General features: G+C 41.5%; 1 protein-coding gene across 1 annotated transcript in view; it reads left to right on the forward strand.

The window, feature by feature from the left end:
* Window positions 1-210: 210 nt before the first annotated feature.
* The window catches only part of FHL2 (four and a half LIM domains 2), a 49,943-nt gene continuing 28,455 nt past the window's right edge, over window positions 211-21,698 (forward strand). Inside the window, exons 1-3 of the mRNA XM_006883838.1 lie at window positions 211-218; window positions 5,162-5,173; window positions 18,050-18,229. Of these exons, the coding sequence (XP_006883900.1) occupies window positions 18,074-18,229 (156 nt within the window). The 5' untranslated portion in view covers window positions 211-218; window positions 5,162-5,173; window positions 18,050-18,073. The remainder of the gene's footprint in view (window positions 219-5,161; window positions 5,174-18,049; window positions 18,230-21,698) is intronic.

Raw genomic sequence — 21,698 nt, forward strand, 5'->3', positions numbered from 1 at the left:
TTAGGTTTGGTTGAAAGAGAAAGTTGCTTTTGGTTTTTAGGTGTAGAAATAGAAAGCACAAGGTGAGTTATTGGCTCATGCTTCCCTAAGGAAGGCAGGATAGAAGCGCAGGGTGGAGGATTGCCTCCATTCCCACTGGAGAATGAATTATGAAGCCAAGGCATCCCAACATTCCAGCCTGTGTGATCGCGGTTATCTTGCATTGACTAAGCTGGCATGTCTTAATGCTATATTACAAGATAGAATCTTCAAGGTGGTTTACATTCTCTGGATCTATTACTCTTTCAGGGATTGTGTGTTTTATCTCTATCCCAACATACTAAATAGGGCATGTTGATTTGTGCCCTTGAAACCATTCTCACAGTGACCCTACAGCACAAAGTGGAACTGCATGATAGGTTTCCTGGACTACAAATCTTTGCAGGAACAGATCACCAAGTCATTTCTCCTGCAGATCTGCTAGTAGGGTCTAACTAACCTTTCACCAAGCAGCCAAGCACTTAACAGCTGCACACCCAGGGCTCCTATGTGGAAAGTACCCCAAAGCCAAAGTCATTGCCATCGGGTTGAGTTCGGTCATAGTAACTCTCCATTATGTCTCCAGCAGAGCAAGCTGGGATATTTCCACTACGAGCCTTGATTAGCATCCTGGTAGGTTATGTACTGCACCATTAGGGCTGCTTACATGGAAAGATACCCAAAACCAAGCCCACTGCCGCTGAGCCCGTTCTGGCTCGTAATGACTTCCCATCAGGTTTCTGAAGTTATATGCCTTTACAGTAGAAGACTGCCCACCTTTTTCTCTCACAACAGGCTGATGGAGCAGGTGACTAGCCTTTTGATTATCAGCCCGGGAAGTTACACACTATGCCACCAGGTCTGCTGGTGTGCAAAGATAGTCTTCTTATTGCCAATTTGAATTGGTTCCAATTCCATCAGGCTTTGAAGGCTGTAAATTGCATGGGAGTAAATGACTCATTTTTCTTCAATTAGCTGGTGGATTTGAACCAGAAGAGAAACTCAGTCTATGGGTTAGCAATACAGCCCTCTGTACACTATGCCACCAGAGCTCCCTGCATGGAAAGGAGTAATTACTAAATACATTTGTGGAAACCTGATGGAGACTGGTTATGAGTCAGAACTGACTCTGTGACAGTTGAGTTTGAATTTACGTATATATGTCTTGAATGAGTTGGAAAATCCCCAGGACATCAAAATAGTCATTGGGTAAAAAATTTCATATTTACTGTTTTCTTATTTCTTTCATTATTTCAAGGCTAATTAGGGAGATAGTTTTCAAGCATTGTCTTGCATAGGACATTTTCCTACAACTCAGAAATAAATGAAAGTATTTAGCATTTTTTAAAGTTAGGAGTTATATTCTATCTCGTATCAGGAATATTAAATGTTATTATGTGCCTTCAAGTTGGAACCGACTCATACTTGGTCTTCAGAGGCAGGAAATAACACAGAAGTAGATTGCCCACTCATCTTTCTTGCATGGAGCAGCTGGTGGATTTGAACCACGTGCTTTGGGATTGTCAGAGCCTCTCCTTAACATTAAGCTACCAGAGCTTGTATTAAATATGTTGTTAGGTATCATCAAGTTTGAGTATGACTCATAGTGACCCTATGAACAAAAGAGCTAAACTCTGATCTATCCTGAGCCATCCTCACACTTCCTGACATACAAGAGCCCATTGCAGCAGTCACTGTGTCAAGCTACCTGGCTAAGGGTCTTCCTATCCTTTGCCGACGTCGCCTCCACCTTTTCCAACATCATGTCCTTCTCCAACAAATAGCCCCTCCTAGAAACATGCTCCAAGTATATGAGGTGAAACCTCATCATTCTTGCCTCTAAAGAGCACTCCGGCTGCACCCTCTCCAAGACATACCTGCTTGTTCTCTTGGCCGTCCATGGGATGTCCAGTGCTCTTCTCCAACACCATAGCTCAAAAGGCATCAATTCTTTTTCTGTCATCCTTATTCATTGTCCAGCTCTCAAATGCATAGCAAGTGATTGGAAAGACCATGACCTGAATCAGACACACCTTAGTCCTCAAACTGACATCATTACTCCTCAATAATTTAAAGAGGTCCCTAACTGCAAATTTTCCCAGTGCAATCTGTCTCCTTATTTCCTGACTGCTCATACCAAGGATGTTAATTGTGGATGCAAGCAAGATGAAGCTGTTGACAGTGTCAATCTCTTCTCCATCTATCACGATGCTGCCTGTTGGACCAGTTGTAAGAAACTTTGTCTTCTTGAAATTGAGATGTGATCCATACTGAAGCCTGCATTCCTTGATCTTCTACAGCAAGTGCTTCAAGTCCTCCTCACTTTCAGCCAGCAAGGTTTTGTCAACTGCATAACACAGGTTATTGATGAGTCTCCCTCCAATCTTGATGCCATATTCCTCTTCATTGAGTCCAGCTTCTCAGATAATTTGCTCAGCATACAGACTGAATAGGTATGGAAAGAGAATACAACCCTGATGCACTCCCTTCTTAATTTAAAAGCATGCAGTGTTTCCCTGCTCTGTTTACACACAGCCTCCTGGTCCAAAAATAGGTTCATTATAAGCACAGTTAAGTGCTCTGGGATTCCCATTCTTCTCAATGTCAGCCACAACTTGTCATGATCCACACAGTCAAATGCTTTTGCATAGTCAATAAAGCACAAATAGACATTCTCTGATATTCTTTACTTTCAGCCAGGATCCATCTGACATCAGCAATGATATCCCTGGTGCCACGGCCTCTTCCAAATCCTGCTTCAACTTCTGGAAGCTCCCTATCTATATACTGTTCCAGTCATTTTTTAATGATCTTCAGCAATATTTTGCTTGTATGTAATATTAAGATATTGTTTGATAGTTTCCACATTCAGTTGGATCAACTTTCCTGAGAATGGGAACCAATATGGACCTCTTCCAATCCATTGGTCAGACAGCTGTCCTCCAAATTTTCTGGCAGAGACTGGTGGGTACATCCAAGGCTGCATCTGTTAATTGAAACAAGTCAATTAGTATTCCATCGATTCCTGGGGCCTTATTCCCCCTCCCCTTGCCTTCAATGCAGCTTCTACTTCCTCCTTCATTACCATTGGCTCCTGTTCATATGGTACTTCTTGAAATTTTTCAGTGTCAATCAATTTTTTTCTGGTACAGTGATTCTGTGTATTCCCTCCATCTTCTTTTGATGCTTTCTGGGTCATTCCATATATTGCCCATAGCATCTTTCAATATTGTGACATGAGGCTTAAAGTTGTTTTTCAGTTCTTTCAGCTTGGAAAGTGCAGAGCAAGTTCTTCCCTTTTTATTCTCTAATTCGAGCTCTCTGCACATTCTGTTGTAATACTTTGTTTTGTCCTCACAAGCTACCCTTTGAAATCTTCTGTTCAGCTCTTTAACTTCAGTATGTTTTCCTTTGTTTTGGATTCTTGGCTCTCCAGTGAAATCTTCAGAGTGGAAGAAATCATTGGAGAAGCTCAATATCAGCAGTCAAAACTAGGCCAGGGGCGAACCATGGGTCAGATAATCAATCACTCATATGCAAGTTTAAATTGAGGAAAGAGAAAATGAAAATAAGTCCACAGGAACCAAGATATGATCTTGAATGAATTCCATCTGAATTTCAAGATCATCTTAAGAATAGGTTTGGAAAAAAAATAGGTTTGAGGCATTGGACAGCAATGATAGAAGATCAGATGAGTTGTGGGATGATATCATCCATAAAGAAAGCAGAAGGTCATTACAAACTCAGAGGAGAAAGAAAAAATAAAAATGATGTTAGAAAAGACTAAAAATTTTCACTTAAGCACGTTTTAAATATAGACAGATTCAATAAGTGCTCATAAATTAAACCATAAAGAAGTCATACAGTGGCATGCATAGTCAGTTTTGCAATTTACCATCAAATACTTTAAAAATTTCAGAGGGGGGGGTGTGGCCCTTCTGGTATACTGTGTAACTTGTTAAGCTGCAAACTGTAAAGCTGGCAGTTCAAGACCACCAGGTGCTCTGAAGGAGAAAGATAGGAAGTTTCTTCCTGTAAAGATTTATGACCTTGGAAGCTTGGTGTGTGTGTGCACAAAAGTAACAGATGTCTTTGAGAGTAACAACCCTCTCTCTTCCACCACAATTTCTATTTCTAAACCAAACAATTCAGGTAGACTCAATGGAGATAGTGTTCTGACGAGCTGTATTTGTCTGCTGACTTGACTTCTTGACTTCTCTACCCATAAGAAAACCAACCCACTGGTGTATGATAGGGGTAAGGGAGGTTCTCCAGCTAAATTTCCTAATGTTAGAGCCCTGTGCCTTTGGGCAGAAGATCTTTGATTTATAGGCATGGTGGGTCTGCAGAGCACATTCAGGAACTCTTGCTGAGATCAGCTACATCTGGCAGCCGATATGGCTTGTTTTTCCCAGAGTTGATTGGGAGAGTCTCCTAGCAAGCTTTTACTTCTTGATCCAGACAGGCCCCCATCCTTGGAATAGGCAGCTGTGTATTCATGTGGGTTTAGAATCCAAATACAGTTATGAAAAGTTCTACTCCCTATGGAAACAGCAATTTGACTGAAAGAGGGCAAAGAGAGTAGTGATGGAATCTCTGTATCTGTTTCTTCAGGAGTTTTAATGTATTAAATGCCCAACCAAATTACATTTGGATTTGCTCTGCAAAATGGATTGTTCACACAAGATGTTCCCCATTTACATTCTTTTTGAATTATGGGTTGTTTCCCTTCACCTATTCATTTCTTCATTTATTTTAGAAGTTTTTAAGAAGCAACTGACAGTTCCCTGCCAACATAGCAGCCGAGGTGCGTACTTCTCAACTTGACAGAGGTTGAGACACAGATAATCACAGTCTAATGTAGGGACAGGAAAGTGCTGCATGGTAAACAAATTCTAAAAAAGCCATCCCACACACACAAAACTACTTTTCCTAAAGCTGTTCCAAAAGCTTACTTGATTGGTTGTTGCTTAGCAATGCAGGGACTTTCCTGGTGACTTTCAAAGATCAGCATGACTTTGTCAGAGCCTAGTTTATTGAAGCTGCTTCTACATGTGTGGCAGGAAAGAAAGGCTTGAGACAGTCACCGATTTTCTTTAGGAAATGACTGGGTTTGAGTTGTCTCATAAAGCAGGATACATAGATACACTTTGGGGTGTGGAGGGGCAAGAGAAAAATGGCGCTTTTGTGGGAGAGATCAAAGTGAGTAGTGAAATAAAGTGAGTATTATTTCAAATAAAGGATGCTCAGTGGATACATTTGCACGCCTTAAGGCTGGCCTGTTGGGACCTGCATGCCCTGCTCCAGTAATGTAGGGTGTTGCACTGCCAACCCAAAGGCCATGCCTCTCTGGTTGTTCCAATCTAGCAGCGGCTCTGCACGAGAAATAGGGGAAGGCTTCTCTCAGGCAAGTTAAAGCCTTGGTAACCTAATGGAGGCTCCGTTAAGAGTTGGTGCTAACTCAACAGCTGTGAGGTGTTGAGTTTATGAACCACCAGGCCTCCCATTTGGGAGAGAGGGACCAATCTCCTGAAGCTCAGAGACTTTTCCAGCAGAGACTCTCTTCCATACCATTTTCCACCCCCGAGGCCCTAGGAATCTCTATGCTAGGGAAGTAAGCTTCTCGCTACCAGTGCCCTCCGTGCCCCTCTCCTCCTCTACCTCCTCATCTCCTTTTCATCACGACCACTTTTCTCCCTCTCTCCATTCTCTCCCATCATTACCTCTCCATTCACTTTACTCTTCCCATTTCCCCCTCTTTTTTCCTGTTTCTCATCTCTATTCCCAGTTCTCATACCTCTACCCCTCAAAATTGTTCATGTAAGCTTGAAGCATAAAAAGATTTCTAAAAACTGAGCCCGCACGTAAAAGCTTGTGTTGGCAGTATTGTTAGTGGCTGTGGAATCACCTACATGTGATGACTCCTTAGGTCGATAGTAGAATGCTCCATAGAGTGTTCAAGAGAGTTTTAGGAGCAGAGTGCCATGCCTGCCTTCCAAGATGCACGAGGGTGGGTTGAAACACCAACCTTTCAGCTAATGATTGAGTGCTTCACCAGGGATGTTATTATTGATGTTGCTGAGTACCACTGAGTCAGAACCAACCCATAGCTGACCTTCCAGCCATTTTTCAGAAGCATTTAACTACATGCGAGGAGATTGCCATACAGAGCAGCTGGGAGATTTGAACTGTGTGCCTTTGGGATTGCAATGCAACCTCTTACCTCTAGGCCAGCTTTCACATAAAATGTTTTTCATTTACATTCTTTTTTTGTCCACATATTTGCATAGTGGGTTATTCCCATTCACCCATTTATTTGTTCTTATTATAACAAGTGTTTATGAAGCACATGACTCTGTTGCCTGCAGGCAGGGTCGTGAAATGTCTACTCTTTGCTTTGGCAGATTTTACAATCTGGTGGAGACACAGATATTTAAAATAAGTGCCAAAGAGTAGCCCTTGATTAGTTGATCAAATGCTGGAATATTAAAAGGTCATCAAGAGAAGAAGAGAGGTGGTGATAAAGACTCCTGTACCTCAGTGGTGTTCCAGCTTTCCATTCTTACATATAAGGAAAAGCTGGCTGTAGACAAACTCAGAGAGCAAATGCCTCCCCTAGCCATCCCCAGACCTGGAGAGCTGTAACTGGTTCTTATGTCATCCAGTGCTGATAGGGTGGCCTGCAGCCAAGCTGAGGTTGAGCATGGAAGAAGAAAGGCTGGCTTTGAACCAAGCTGAAGGCAGAATGACATCAGAGGATGAGTTCATCTTGGCGCAGGATAAGAACTCCAGGACAGTGTAATTTGGATTTGAGTCAGTGATGTAAGTCAGTGGTCACACCTTATGCTTAGCTGTCTATTTGCATGTCGTTGTCTAGCCCTTTCATCATTCCTGTGTACCAGCTCATGAACAAAATTCTACATATGAGCTGTCAAGGGGGACCTGGGGGTCAGAGAGGGTAAGCGAACAACACAGCTCAGATTTTAAAAAAAGAAAAAAAAATTCTTCCAGTACAAGCCTGCCCTCTTTTTATTGGGAGAAACATTTCTGAGGTGGATTTTGGTGCTCTGAAAGTTTTTCAAGACTCATATAGCCTCTTCATTTTGTCTCCTAACTTAAGCTTATATAACAAAGTCAGGCTTTTATGCACTGAACTTATAGTAGGGTCTTTTTAGTCACTTGAAGTGCAACTGAGAGCTGGACAGTGGATAAGGATTTCAGAAGAAGAATTGATGCCTTTGAGTTGTGGTGTTGGAGAAAGGGTAATGATTAATTCCATGGACTGCCCAAAGAACAAGCAAATTTATCTTGGAGAAAGAGCATACAGATGCTCCTTGGAGGCAAAGATGGTGAAATTTCATGTCACATCCCTTGGGCAAGTTGTTAGAAGAGACTATTCCCTGGAAAAGGACATCATGCTTGGAAAGGTCAGCAAAAAAAGAGATCTTTAACGAGATATACGGACACAGTGACTGTAACAGTTGGCTCAAGTATGTCAGGGATGATAAGGAAGGCTCAGAATAGAACAGGGTTTAGAGCCATTGTTTTTGGATCACTCTGAGGCATACTTTAACTCAGCAGCACCTAAAAAACAACATAGGTCCACTTGGGATCAGAATTAACCCAGTGACAGTGGGTTTGGATTTGATTTTACTACTTCTGCTAGAAAGGAGGCGTGGCATCCACTTCCACAATAGCTTGCCTCCAGAAACCCTATGAACCTGGAGAGAGGATGAAAGGTGCCCAAGCGTTGAAGACTCTCCTTCATAGGGTCGCTATGAGTCACCTGCGACTCGACGGCACTTAACAACAACAACAACAACTTCTGCTAACCTGATTCTTGAGCTGATCTCATTTTTATGGGGTGACACCCCCCCAGGTTTTGAGTTTTCTTCCCCCCATCCCCACCCCCCAGAGGATAGAAGGAGAATTGACGCTTTTGAGCTGTGGTGCTGGAGAAGAGTATTGAATGTACCATGGACTGCCAAGAAAACAAACAGATTCATCCTGGAGAGGGTTAAACCAGGCTACTCCTTGGAGGCAAGGATTCTGGGGCTTCGTCTGACATACTTTGGACATATTGTAAGGAGAGAAAGGTCCTTGGAGAGGGACATCAAGCTTGGTAGGGTAGAGGGACAGCGCAGGAGGGGAAGACCCTCTCTGAGGTGGATTGATTTCAGTGACTGGGGTACTCGGGATGGGTGTGTCAGAGGGAATGAGATTGGCACAGGATAGAGCAGGTTTTAGGGCTGTTGTACATAGGGTTGCTATGAGTCGCAAACGACTCGACGGCACATAACAACAACAACCCCCCAGGTTTTGAGCTTCCCCCCCCCTTTCTTTTCTACCTCACCTTGTCCCTTTGACCTGCATTACTACCTGGCTATTTCTCTAGAACACTATTGGTTCAGTGGTAGACTTCTCAGCTTAAACGGGGTCACCTTGGTGTAAAGTTGGTTAAAGTTAGGTGTGGCCATCCCCACACAGCCCTTGCTCTTTTTCTCACTGGGTTTAGGGAGTTCCCCCCTCCACCTCAGCATTCACCCAAAACCCAAAAGTCACTGCTATAAAGTTGATTCTCAGAACAGCAAAATGTTGGTTTTAAGGCTGTAAATCTTTATGAGAGGAGATTTCCCATCGTCCTCTCTTGGAATTTTTTCATGGAGCAACTGGTGGATTTCAGCTGCTAATTTTGTGCTTAGCAGTGCAAGTTTTAGCACACTGCACCATCAGAGAGAGCTCCTTGCCCTTCGCCTGGTGCTTCCTAAGTCTGTTTGATATGGGTCTGTTTTGTTCATTAAACAACAGGTTCTCTAAAGGAATGATCTATAATTTACTCATCTTTGTACTTCAGCATTCTGCATAACATCTGGTGTATAGTACTGGCTCAGTAGATTTCCTGAATGAATAATCAGGTATTTTATAAGATTTTAAAATGCAAAGTTATAGGAAGTTATGACAGTAAGACTGTAAATATAGTTTTTCAGTTATAAAAAGGTTTACAATTGAAAGTGTAACTTTAAAAATACAAAATTTTTTAAAGACATTAATGGGGCAATATTCAATGAGGGAAGAAATTTTTTTTTCTATATTTTATTAATTTTCATAAACATTTACAGAGATTTTGGGTTTCCATTCATTCCTTGTTGCACTAGTCTCTCTACCCTCCTCCCAGTTTGTTCTTGTCCAAATGCCACAGTGCTTGTCAAAGCCAGTTCTGATTAATCTTCTTTGTCAGTGTGTCCTTTGCCATTCCCTATCACTCCTCCCTGAGAGAGACTTCACCCTGAGTCATAAGGAAAAGGGGATGGCGTATTCTCTTAGCTACTTCCTGCTGGAAAGGGATGCTGTAGGTTTCAGGGTGAAGATCTTCTCTCACTACTCTAAAGGGCCCCTTTGGCAGTAGGAAACACATAGACTATTATGGAGATTGATTTTGGAATTTAGATGCACTCTTATTGATTGTGCTTGGCCGTACATGTTCATATCCTTGAAGATGTATCATGGGGGTGTTGCAACCTAGAAGACACAAATTTGACTAACAAGTTATAAGTACATGAGTCCAAAAATTATGGAAAAGTAAAAGAAAAGATTCTTTCATTGTTTTACAAACCCTCCCCCAGGTCCCCTCCACCATGTAGCCCTCGCTCTAGTCTCCTGTGATGACAGAAATACCTAGTTATATATCTCTTTTAAACAGTTTTCTCCCTCCTCTGTTTCAGTGCAGTATACATTATTGAACCCATCTTACTCAGTCTCTCCCCAACCCCAAGGACAGTCCCATTCTACAACAGTGGCATCATGTAATATTTGTCCTTTTGTGACTGGGATATTTCACTCAGCATAATGTTCTCCAGAGTCAACCATTTTGAATAATATTGCATGAGTTCCTTGTTTTTTAATGCAGCATAGTATTCCATTGTGCGAATATACCACAGCTTCTCTAGCCATTCGTTTGTTGATGGGCACTTAGGTTGTTTCCAACTCCTTGCTATTGTGAACAAAGCTGCAATAAACATGGGTGTGCATGGAAGAAATGTTTTTAACCTCTTATGATGAAAACTGTTTTTTTCCCTCTGTTGTTGGTTATGTGCCATCTAGTCAAAACCAACTCATAGCTGACCCTCTTGAAGATTGTCAGAGCTATAAATTGTACAAGAGGAGATTGCCCACCTTTCTTCCATGGAGCATAGTTATCTGACACCTGGGGTCCCTTTAGTCTACATCAACTCAACGGCAACTGGTTAATAATCTGTTTAGAATTGGCACCAGGAAGAAAGACATTTCTCATGAGATTACCTCAGTCAGACTTTGAACAGACATATTCTCAAAGTTTATGCATTTAAATTTGTTTGTTCTATCTCAGTCTTTTGAAATCAGAGCATACAGAAAACCCATACCAGGTATATAAGCTCCACGATCATTACTTTGAAGAAAAAGGATCACTTCTGCAGATGGCCTGTGAATTTAGAAATGGGGTTACATACAGATTGTTGACCCAGGCAGTTAGTTGTCCTTGTCTTTTTCCGAGCGGCCTGACCTACTTAGAACCACCTCTGCCTTTTGATTGAGATTTGGCATTCCTTTTACCCAAGAAGGGAGGGTTGGTGGTGAAGTCCTTAGGGAGTTGTGCTGCTAACCCGGAGGTCAGGCCTCTCTGGCAGTTAGAATCCACGAGCAGCTCTGAGGAAGAAAGATGGGCAGTCCCCTCCTGGGTGATTTATGGGCTGGGAAACCTAGGAGGGCCAGCTCTGAATTTGAACTCACTTGAAGGCTGTGGGTTTGGAACTGACTTGAATGCAGTGAGTTTGTGCTTTCTGAGTTTTTATCTAAGTTAGACAGCTGTGTAGGAAATCTCATGTGGTTCCTAAAAAAGCTTCAGTTTTTCCATCCATAAAATGAGGTAGTTGCTGTAGTTAGTTTCAGGAGTTGTTTCCAGCTTTTCAAAATGTAAGATTTATGGTCTTATCTTCCTTCTTTCATTCTCATTTCAGATTCTCAAATCATTACTCTTATTCTTGTGTCAACAGAGTAGGCAATGAGCCTCTGGCTTACACAGCCAAATGGCAGCTTTCAATGGAAAAAAAAATATATGTATATGTATGTGGGGAAGACAGCTCTCAATTGTTATAAAATAAACAGCGACCAGTTTCAAGGCCAGTAACTGAGAAGTTATAGGAAAGTATTAAATCTTCTGCCAGGAGAGCTGCTGTAACCCAAGACGGCATCTCTACAAAGGATATTTATATGTTGGGTTTCAGAATAATAACTCAAATGCACAAGAGCCTCATCTTGTGTTTTTATCACAGGAATGTCCAGACAGTGTTTTCTTTAACCCCAGGAAGAGTGATTTAGGAGGATGGATCCTGCCACATGTGTCCAGCTGCATCTTTAATACTCTTGGAAGAAAAACTGTTCTATAAACACAGAAACAACCCAGAGTGAATGCTTGAAAGATCCTCATTTCTTTGCTTATGGTTGTCAGAACTTTGTGTACACAAAAGTATAAAAATGAGTAAACACCATCAACTGTGCTGGTGGCAGTGTGGTTAAGTCCTCAGCTGCTAATGAAAGGTTATGGTCACCCCCTCACTATTACTGAGTCAGTATCAACTTGGAGCTGATGCTCCACTGTGTTTTCCTGAGGCTGTAAATCACAAGAGAGAAGATTATCCATCTTTCGCCCTTGGAGCTGCTAGTGCTTCTCGACTGTAAGAGTATAGATAGCATTTTTGGGTTAGAAGCAACACAACTCCCCAGAGGCTACACCACCGGAGGATAGCTCAAACCTACCAGCCACTCCCTTAGAGAAGGAAGAGGCCATCTCTTTATGTAACAGTCACAGGCTTGAGAACCCTGTTACTGAATGCAAGAGGTGCTCTCTGTAGTCAATTGCCAGTAAGACAGATTGCAAAATCCAAAGTGCTTTATTGCAGATCTGGGAGAGCAGGGAGAATCCTCTTTAGAACTGCCTCCCAGTCTGAGAGTGATGATTAGCTATACTTGGGTAGTGTGTTAATCTATCTAGTTCAAAGTGACAAGATTTTTACATTCAAAAAGAACAGTTTGTGTACAGTTACTAGTAAACTGACAACTTGTGTTATAGTGTACATATGACCAAGAAAATACTGTTTCAAAAGGCAAATACTAACCCAGAAGGATGCATTTCTTCTCCTGATAAATGGTTTGAGGTAAAATTTACAATTTATATATGACCAAAAAAAAAAAAAAAAGAAGAACCATTTCAAAGAGGTAAATGCTAATCCAGGAGAAATGGCATTTCTCCTTCTGGTAAACAGGCAGTTTAAAATAGTTTACATGGCTAGAAAAAGAGAACTAAGATTCTAAGTCAAAGCAACCCGTTGCCGGCTGGCGACAACTGATGTCATTTTTACAACTATACATTTTGTTTGAATAATCCTGAATTTATTAATAGCACACTGTTAACCCTATTGGGTAGTTCTTCATTGTCCTGTAGGGTACTGTGAGTTGGAATTGACTCAAAAGCATTGGATTTCGGACTCAAGTAGCAACAATTTGCATCCTATTGTATAATTCTGGCTCATCCTTAAACAAACAACAAGCCTCCATACCTGTTGCCACTAAGTCAATTCTGACTCATGACAAACCTACATGTTACATGGTGGATCTGTTTCCTATAATTTTCTTGACTGTAGTCTTTACAGAAGCAGGTAGCCAGCCTTTCTACTTTGGAGTCTGTTGAGGTTGAGGGAAGTATTGAACCACCCATATATTTTAGTAACTAAAAAGCCCCAACCCCACTGCTGCCAAGCCTATTTCCGCTCATGGTGACCCTTCACTGAATTTCTTTCTGAAGCTGTAAATCTTGGAGGGAGAGAACTACCCATCTTCCTCACCAGGAGCAGCTCGTGGTCGTGAGGGGCTGATGGTGTAGCCAGCAGTGCATACATAGGACACTGTGCCACCAGAGAGCCTGACCTTTGGGTTAGTGATCATTGGTGTTCGTAAATGACTGCAAATGGAACAGAGTTGAATTAGAAATATTGCACAGCTACGTACCAAATCAATTTATGTATTTCTTAGTGTATAAAAATGTTCCTTTTAAAAAAGAAATATTCCCTTTCTGTGAATTAAAGATAGCCCCTTAAGAACTAGATTAAATTGCCACCAGGTGCTCTGCTGGAGAAGGAGGAGGCAATCTCCTGTACCAGTCAGATCTGATTTGATGGCACAATACACAAAAAAATAATACATTTTTTTTAAAAAGAAGAACTAGATTAAGTTGCCCCTTTTCACCACTCTTACTCAAGAGAGCTCTTGTAGCCTAGTAGTTAAAAACTGTGCTGCAATCCAAAAGGCTTGCAGTTTGAATTCACCAGCTGCTTAGCCAGAGAAGGATGGGCAGTGGCCTCCTGTGCAATTTACTGCTTCTAAAAACCAAATGGAGGGTCAGGTATGAGTTGGTTCCAACTCAATGGCAAACAGCAACAATATTCACTATTGTATTGAAAGTCACAGGCAGTGAAATAAGAAAAGGAGATAAAAGGCCTCCACGTTGACAAAGAGAAAGTAAAACTATCTCAATTTGCATACAGATCCTATATATAGAAAATCCTTAAGACTCAGCAAGAAGATTTCTGGATCTAATTAACCAATTCAGCTAAGTGACAGAGTACACAATCTACTTTTAAAAATGGGTCACATTTCTCTACAGGAACAAAAATGAACTCTGAAAAGAATAGAAGGGGAAACTACCATTTATAAAACACTAGTGTAAGAAACCCAAAGAGATCTATATAAATGGCAAAATATATCATAATCAGAAAATTTAACATTATGAAAATGGCATTACTTCCAAAAGCAGTCTACAGGTAAGATGCAATTCTAATCCAGATCCCTTCATCATCTTTCAAAGAGTTAGAAAAAGTAATCACTTACTTTACATGAAAAGGAGAAAGATCCTAGATCAGCAAAGCACTAGAGAAGAAGGAAAACAAATCCCAGAGATGCCTCCAAAAAAGAAAAACAGAAACAAAGCAGGAAGCCTTCTTCCTAATCTCAAAACCTGCTGTATGGTCACAGTTACCAGAACACCTTGGTACCAGCACAATGACAGATACACTGACCAATGAAAAGGAATTGAGAGTCCAAAAAGAAAGTCATCCATCAGATGATGTTTGAGGAAGAAATAAAACCTATTAAGTGAGAAGAAAGACAGCCTCTATAACAAATGGTAGTGTCAAAGCTAGGTTTGTGTTTGCATAAAATGAAAACAAGACTTGCACCTCACACTATAAAACCAACAAACAAACAACGAACTCAAGGTGGATCAAGGACCCCCGTGTAAAACCTAAACTATAAACATCATCAAAGGAAAATATGGGGATAAACTTTGGCAACCTCTTCAGTGACATAAAAACTCTATTAAATATAACTGATACTGCACAGTCAGCAGAGGATAAACTAGATGATTGGTACTTTCTAAAAATGAAATCCTTATGTGCATCAGAATAGTTCTCCAAAAGAGTAAAAAGAGGACTTAACAACTAGGGGAAAATATTTGGCAGTGACATATTTGACAAGGGACTTGTTTGTGTAAAATATATAGAAAACTCCTAATACCTCAATAAGAAAAAGACAAGCAGCCCAATTGCAAAATAAGCAGAGGTCAAAAATAGACACGGCACCACAGACATTTTGATGACTGACAAACACAAGATCATTGTTGTTGTTGAGTACCTTCAGGTCAGAACCATCTTGTAGCCCAGTGGGTTTTCAGAGGTTGTAAATCACAAGGCAGGAGATTTTTCCATCTTTCTGCTGCTGAGCAGTTGGTGGATTTGAACTGCATGCCTTTGGGTTGGCAGTGCAGTTCCTTATCACTAAGCCACCAGAGCTCCCCCCAGAACATTACCTGTTCTAAAAAGTTCATTGCTGTTCAGTTGGAACCAATTCATAGATGTCCCTCCATTTGGATTTCCAACGCGGTAAATCACAGAGAGGCACAACCTTCAGGTTAGCAGTGCAGCTCCCTATGGACTAGGCCACCAGAGCTCTTCCCTGAGCTAGTAGACAACAATGAGCTACCGTCTCTACCCAGCAACTCTAACAGTGCTCAGTAAGACAGCAAACAGCAAATGCTGGTGAAGGTGTTGTTGTCATTGTTATGGTTAGGTGCCATCGAGTAAGACTCATAGTGACCATATGAATAAAAAGATCTGAACCCTGTTTTATCCTGAACCATCCTCACACTTCCTGACACACAAGACTATGTGTGGCCAGGGGTGGACTGCAGGTAGCATCATCAATTACTCATATGCAAATTCAAACTGAGGCCGAAGAAAATGAAAATAAGTTCACAGGAAACAAGGTATGATCTTAAATCAATTCCTTCTGAATTTTAAGATAATCTTAAGAATAGGTTTGAGGCATTGAACACCAATGATCAAATACCAGATGAGTTGTGGCATGGTATCAAAGATATTATCCATGAAGAAGACAGAAGGTCATTACAAACGCAGAGAAGAAAAAATCGAACTGGATGTCAAAAGAGACTCTGAAGATTGCATTGGAGCATCAAGAAACTAAAACAAGAGGAAAACATGTTGCAGTGAAAGAGCTGAACAGAATAGTTCAAATGGCAGCTTGGGATGACAAAGCAAGGTATAATGGTGAAGGTGTAGAGAGACTGAAACTCTCACACAGTGCTGATGGGAATTTAAAAGGATGCAACTACTGTGGGAAGTAATTTGACTCTTCCTTAGAAAGCCAGAAATAGGGAGCTCTGGTGGCCTAGTGGCAAGAAACTGCACTGCAATCTCAGAGATAATGTGGTTCAAATCCACACCACATGCTCTGCTGGAGAAGGATGGACAATCTCCTCCCGTACCAGTCAGATCCGATTTGACAGTACACACGCAAAAAAATAATAAAATAAAAATAACTTTTTTAAAAAAAAAGAAAGCCAGAAATAGAAATAACCTTTAAAGCCTGTAATCTTACTGTTATATTATTGTTGTTGCTGTTGTTGTTGTTACTATTATGTCCTGTAGAAACCGCTTCATAGCTAATCCTCCAGCAGGTTTTGAGAGGCTGTAAATCACAAGGAAGGCGATTGCCCATCCCTTTCTTGAACAGCAGCTGATGGACTTGAAACTTCTTACCACTACAGAGCTCCCCTAGACATCCTACTGCTAGGTATATATCCCAAAGAAATAGGAAGCTATAAAATCAACGGATCTATGCATATCCATGTGCATTATTCACAGTAGCAAAGACTTAAAAACCACCCGAGTGTCCCTCAGCAACAAATGGCTGAAGAAACATTCACACAATGGAGTATGATTTGTCACTGAAAAAAAGGATCCAAAATTCGTGAAATAGGGAACAACATGGATTAACGTGTTATGCTGTATGATTTAAATCAGTCCTAGAAGGACCATAACAGAAAGCTAAGGAAAGGTTAACAAACAAATAGAATCATTCTTGGATGGAAAGAGGAGTGAAAATAAGTAGGTAAATTTCAGGGAGGGAAAGACAGTGTACAATAGGAGCTTGGCTAGATATTTTAATTAATTTTTTTTTTAATTTTTGTGTGAGTGTACCATCAAATCAGATCTGACTGGTACAGGAGGAGATTGTCCTTCCTTTTCCCTGCAGAGCATTTGGTGGATTCGAACCGTGTGCCTCTGGGATTGTAGTTGCAGCTCCTTGCCACTAGGCCACCAGAGCTCCCCATTTTAATTAATTTTTGCATTGTTCTTGGTAGGTGCCAGCGAGGCAAGGGTGACTCACAATGACTCTTTGAATATCAGATTTAAAACTTGCCCTTTCCTGTGCCATCCTCACAATCTTGATATACTTGAGTCATTGTTACAGTGTCAGTCCGTCTTGTTGAGGATCTTCCTTTTCATTATCAATTCTAATTAAGATTAAAAAACAATACTTATGAATGTTTGAATGAAAAATCAATATATGATTAGTAGAATTTTCACTCAACTGAAAAAAGATTACCGCTTAAGAAAATAAACTGGTTTTGATGCCCTGGATGTATTTCTCCACATCTAGTGTTCTGCTAGAAAACTTTCTTTCTGGAACAGTTGTAATATTTTTATATAGGAATGGTCATATGAGAATGAGGATGTGTCCGTCTCTCCTCCCTGCCCTGTCCCTTTCTGTTTACTCACACTGTGTATTCATCCTGGAAGAACGCAGCAGGGTTGTAGTTCTACCACACTGCAGAAATGAATCCTTGTTCCTCTTTGAAAAGCACCAGGCATTGTCTGGAAATGCTATAGCTTGTTTTGACTGTGTGAGAATACGTGCGCTTGGAAAGCATGCCTTTCCCTTTCTCCTGCTCTCTTGATACCTGGACAGCTGAAGGATGATTTTACAATCTGGAATTAATGACCTACTCTGGGGGCGACATTTGGCAATTTCTCTTGTGTGAGTTATACTTCCCAATGCATTCTCAAGGTCAAGGGTGAGACTCTTGGCATCAGATCTCAGATTTGCCAACTCGGCTAGCCCTCCCCTTCGCTGGTATGATTTCTTACTCTTCACTTTTATGAATCATAAAGGAGCATGCATGGAAAATCTTTTTATAGAAACAGGCTTATTGTTTCTAGTCCCTGCCTTTCTATTTTGGTGACCTGGAGAAAGAAAAGACTTAAAAGCTCTGTCCTACTTTTTTCCTCCCACCCTGTCCCACTTTTAAAACACAGGCAGAGTCCAACAGTATAACAGCTCTGTTGTGAAACTCTTATTTGTATCCAAAACCAAGACAACTTTATTTGACACCGTCAATGATAATTGGAACTTTGGAAAAAGTGCAACACATTAAGACACAAAAATGCCTCAGCTAATAAAAGGAATGTATCATTGAAAATTACAACTCAATAAAGGGCAAGTTGAAATGATTTCACACAGAGGAAATAGCTACTCCTTGGCTAGCAATGATGCAAACAGATGGCAATGCAGTTAATGCCTTCGTATACACAACTTTTGCAATGTATTTACTGGGACTTGTATTGTTTCTTCTTTTTGACAGGTTGTTGGAGAACTAGGTGTCAAGATGACTGAGCGCTTTGACTGCGACCATTGTAATGAATCTCTCTTTGGCAAGAAGTACATTTTAAAGGAGGAGAACCCCTACTGTGTGAAGTGCTTTGAGACCCTCTTTGCCAACAACTGCGAGGAGTGCAAAAAGCCTATTGGCTGTGACTGCAAGGTACCTGGCCTGGGTCCCCTTTGGGGGTCCACATCTGACTGATCTGAGCAGGGTAACTCATTTGAGTATCATTCCTGGACTTATCCAATCCCCAGCTGCCATCGTCTTCTCTGCATGGTTTCATCCTTATCACCTATCTACTGGAATTCTACTTTCCAGTCCCTCAGATAGGCCAAGACCTTCAAAGAAGCCTTTCCCAAGTTCCCTCTTAACTTACCACTCTTACCTCCCTAGCACTGGTATAGTGCATTTTTAAGCTATTGGCCTTCAGTGGACCAAATACAATTTGGCTCTTGGAGGTATCAGTTCCCCTGGCTGTCCCACTCCTTAGCACTTACTCCGGTCTGTTTGCTTGGTGGTGACTCACATGTAACAGGTGCTGCTCCGTAAATATTTGCTGGATGATTATATAGGTATGTGAATGGAAACTAGCTTTTAGAAAATAGGTACTAAATTTCTTGTACTATTATGAGCCCTTTTAGTGAGTGGGAAATATACTGGTCATTTATATTTAATGGGGAAAAGATTCGTGCATACAGAGTAAGTTCTTAGAGGGCCAAATATGATTCTATAGAGGCCACTGGTCATTTGTGCTGACTGACGTGGGGTGACTGTGAACCATGGCTGGTACTTCACAATATAGTCTTTTTTTCTTGTGTGTGTGTGTATGTGTGTGTGTGTGTGAGTGTACCGTCAAATCAGATCTGACTGGTACAGGAGGAGATTGTCCCTCCTTTTCCCGGCAGAGCATCTGGTGGATTCAAACCGTGTGCCTCTGGGATTGTAGTTGCAGCTCCTTGCCACTAGGCCACCAGAGCTCCCCCACAATATAGTCTTAATCGAACATTGATGACTGAAGGTCATCCTGGTGTCCTTGGTGTGTTTGTTGTTGTTGTTGTTGGTATGAACCATCATGTCAGAACTGACTTGTAGCTGACCCTACAGTGAGTTTCAGAGGCTGTAAATTGCACAGGCAGAGATTGCCCATCTGAAAGATTGCAGCTGGTAGATTTGAACAAGAGTTCCTCCTGGTGTCCTTAAGTGTTGATTGAAATCTCTGATACCTTAACCTGCAAATAGTAGTAAAACACATGTGACAAGTACTTAGGGTAATGAGTCACAGAATTCATTATGAAATGAGGCCATTTGGGAGTCTCTGAGGATTCCCAGCTTGGTAACTTCCGAGCTAGTTCACTGCAGTTGAATGTCTTTTCTGCTGTCTTTTCTTTGCGCACACGGCATTTATATCTCCCAACTCAGTGGGTGTCGATGCCTGATTGTAGTCTATGCCTTCATTTGGATACTCTACATGCATTCCAGTTTCTTCTGTAACATAATTCCTAGGAAAGAACACTCAGAAAGCAGCACCATTCATTTCTATTGAAAGCTATGTAGTGACAATGGCAGAATGATTGCCATCTTGTGCAGAAGAAAACCTTTGCCCTGAGTGGAGATAAATGTGCCACACAGGCTACTTGAAACCAGGCTGCAGCACAATATATCTTTTGGCTTCTGAACGGGAGTGGCCTGCCAAGTATAAGAGAACTGAAACTCGTTCATAGTAGTGTGTAAATAAATGCTAGTGTGGTCCAAACGGGTGGCTACACTGAGCAAAAAAAAAACCCGCTGATGTTGCATGCTTAAAATGAGCTGTCTTTCTGTCTCAAACTTTGCCTGATACATATCTCATTGTCACTAATGTACATTCTTAAATTTTTCCCCCCTTCATTTATTTAATAGACAAACAATGGTCCAGACATCCAACTACCTGCTTCAGATGCACTCTCTGGGGCCCTCTGCTGTGTGAAACTGAGCTGGTTCTTGATCTCTCAGTGCCCATCTCCACAAGTAGAAAATTGAAATAATAAGGGTACTGTTAAAAAACAATGTTGGCAGCACGGAGGTGGCCAAGTATGACCTCTGTTAACTTCACAAAGGGGAATAGCCCTCATCAACGATATCCACAATACTAACCCAATTTTCATAGGTTAGACATGGCCTCCATGCTCCTGTATCTGCTTCTACTAATACTAATTTTAACTGCTCTGTCTACTGAGTCTGAAATCCATTGCAGTAGCTACATAGACCTCACAGAACCATACACAATGTTTTGTGTTTGTTGTTGTTGTTGATTGTTGTCCAGTTGAGCACAACTCATAGTGACGCTATGAACAAAAGGCCTGGAGCCTTTCTATAACTATCATCGTTTATCAAAGCTCATAGTTTCCAGAGGCATGTTGTTTAGGAAGTGGATGCCACTCCTGCTTAGTTTACAACCCAAGTTAGTAGCAGTATACAGTTCCTCAGGAAGAACAGCTTCCTAGGGCTACTTGCAGGCTCTTTGACCTTCAGCCTCATAATTTAGGCCAGTATGACAGAGTGGTCCTAGCCTGCCAATCCAGGAAGCTTCGATAAAGGCCCCTGGCACTGTCCCCATGGGGCAGCAATCCCAAGTGAGCTCAATCTCAGGTCAGTCTCTAGTTCTTTGCTGTAACTGCTGGTGCTCTTGTGTGGGTCCCAGTCTGGCTGGCACAAAGATCTTGGGCCCCACAGGGCATTCTCTACTGCTGCTTCCTTGCTGGTTATGAATTTCCCACCTTTGCTGCTAAACTTACTCCATTTGTTGTTGTGTTTTGTTGGGTTGTTTGGTTTGGGGGTTTTGGTGAGAAAAATTTGTATTTAGTATTAGCCAGCTGGACTCAGTTTTAGGTGATCCCAATTTTGTTGGCAGCATCCAAAGCATCATAGTCAGGAGCTAGTTGAACATAGGCCCTCTGCTCTCCATCAGGCCTCATCAAGGTGTTGACCTTGGCCACGTCAGTGTCGTAGAGCTTGGTTGCAGCTTGTTTGATTTAGTGCTTGTTGGCCTTAACACCCACAATGAGCACAAGTGTGTCATTATCTTCTAGCTTCATGGCTGACTCAGTGGTCAGGGGAAACTTGATGATGGCATAGTGGTCAAACAGGTTTCTCCTGGGGGTGCTCTTCCAGCGGTGTTTTGGCTGCCCTTGGAGTCTCAGCATCTTCGGCAGCTAGAAGGTGGGTGGCATGTGGATCTTCTTTATTTTTGTGGCTGTGGATGCCCTTCAGGGCTGCCTTCTTGGCCTTTAACTCCTCTGCTTTAGCTTCAGTTTTGAGAGGGGCAGGGGCTTCCTAGGAAGCTAAACTTAATCAGTTTGAATTTAGTGGGAATGGAGGAGAAAACTAACAAATCCTATCAGTTGTTTATCCATCTAGTTTGTATATTCTCACCCAGCTGTGTGGTGAAAGTTAAAGCTAATGAGTTAGAAAGCCTGTTTTGCCTGGACCCACGGTGTAGAATTATTATGATCAGTATAGATGTAGATTTTTAACACTATTTGCTATGACCCACACAGTCAAACGAGCCTTTGCATAGTCAATGAAACACAGATAGACATTCCTCTGGTATTCCCTTCTTTCAGTTAAGATCCATCTAACATTAGCTACT

The sequence above is a fragment of the Elephantulus edwardii genome, unplaced genomic scaffold, assembly GCF_000299155.1.
Source record: "Elephantulus edwardii isolate Elephantulus edwardi_28Jun2011 unplaced genomic scaffold, EleEdw1.0 scaffold00030, whole genome shotgun sequence".
Taxonomy (NCBI): domain Eukaryota; kingdom Metazoa; phylum Chordata; class Mammalia; order Macroscelidea; family Macroscelididae; genus Elephantulus; species Elephantulus edwardii.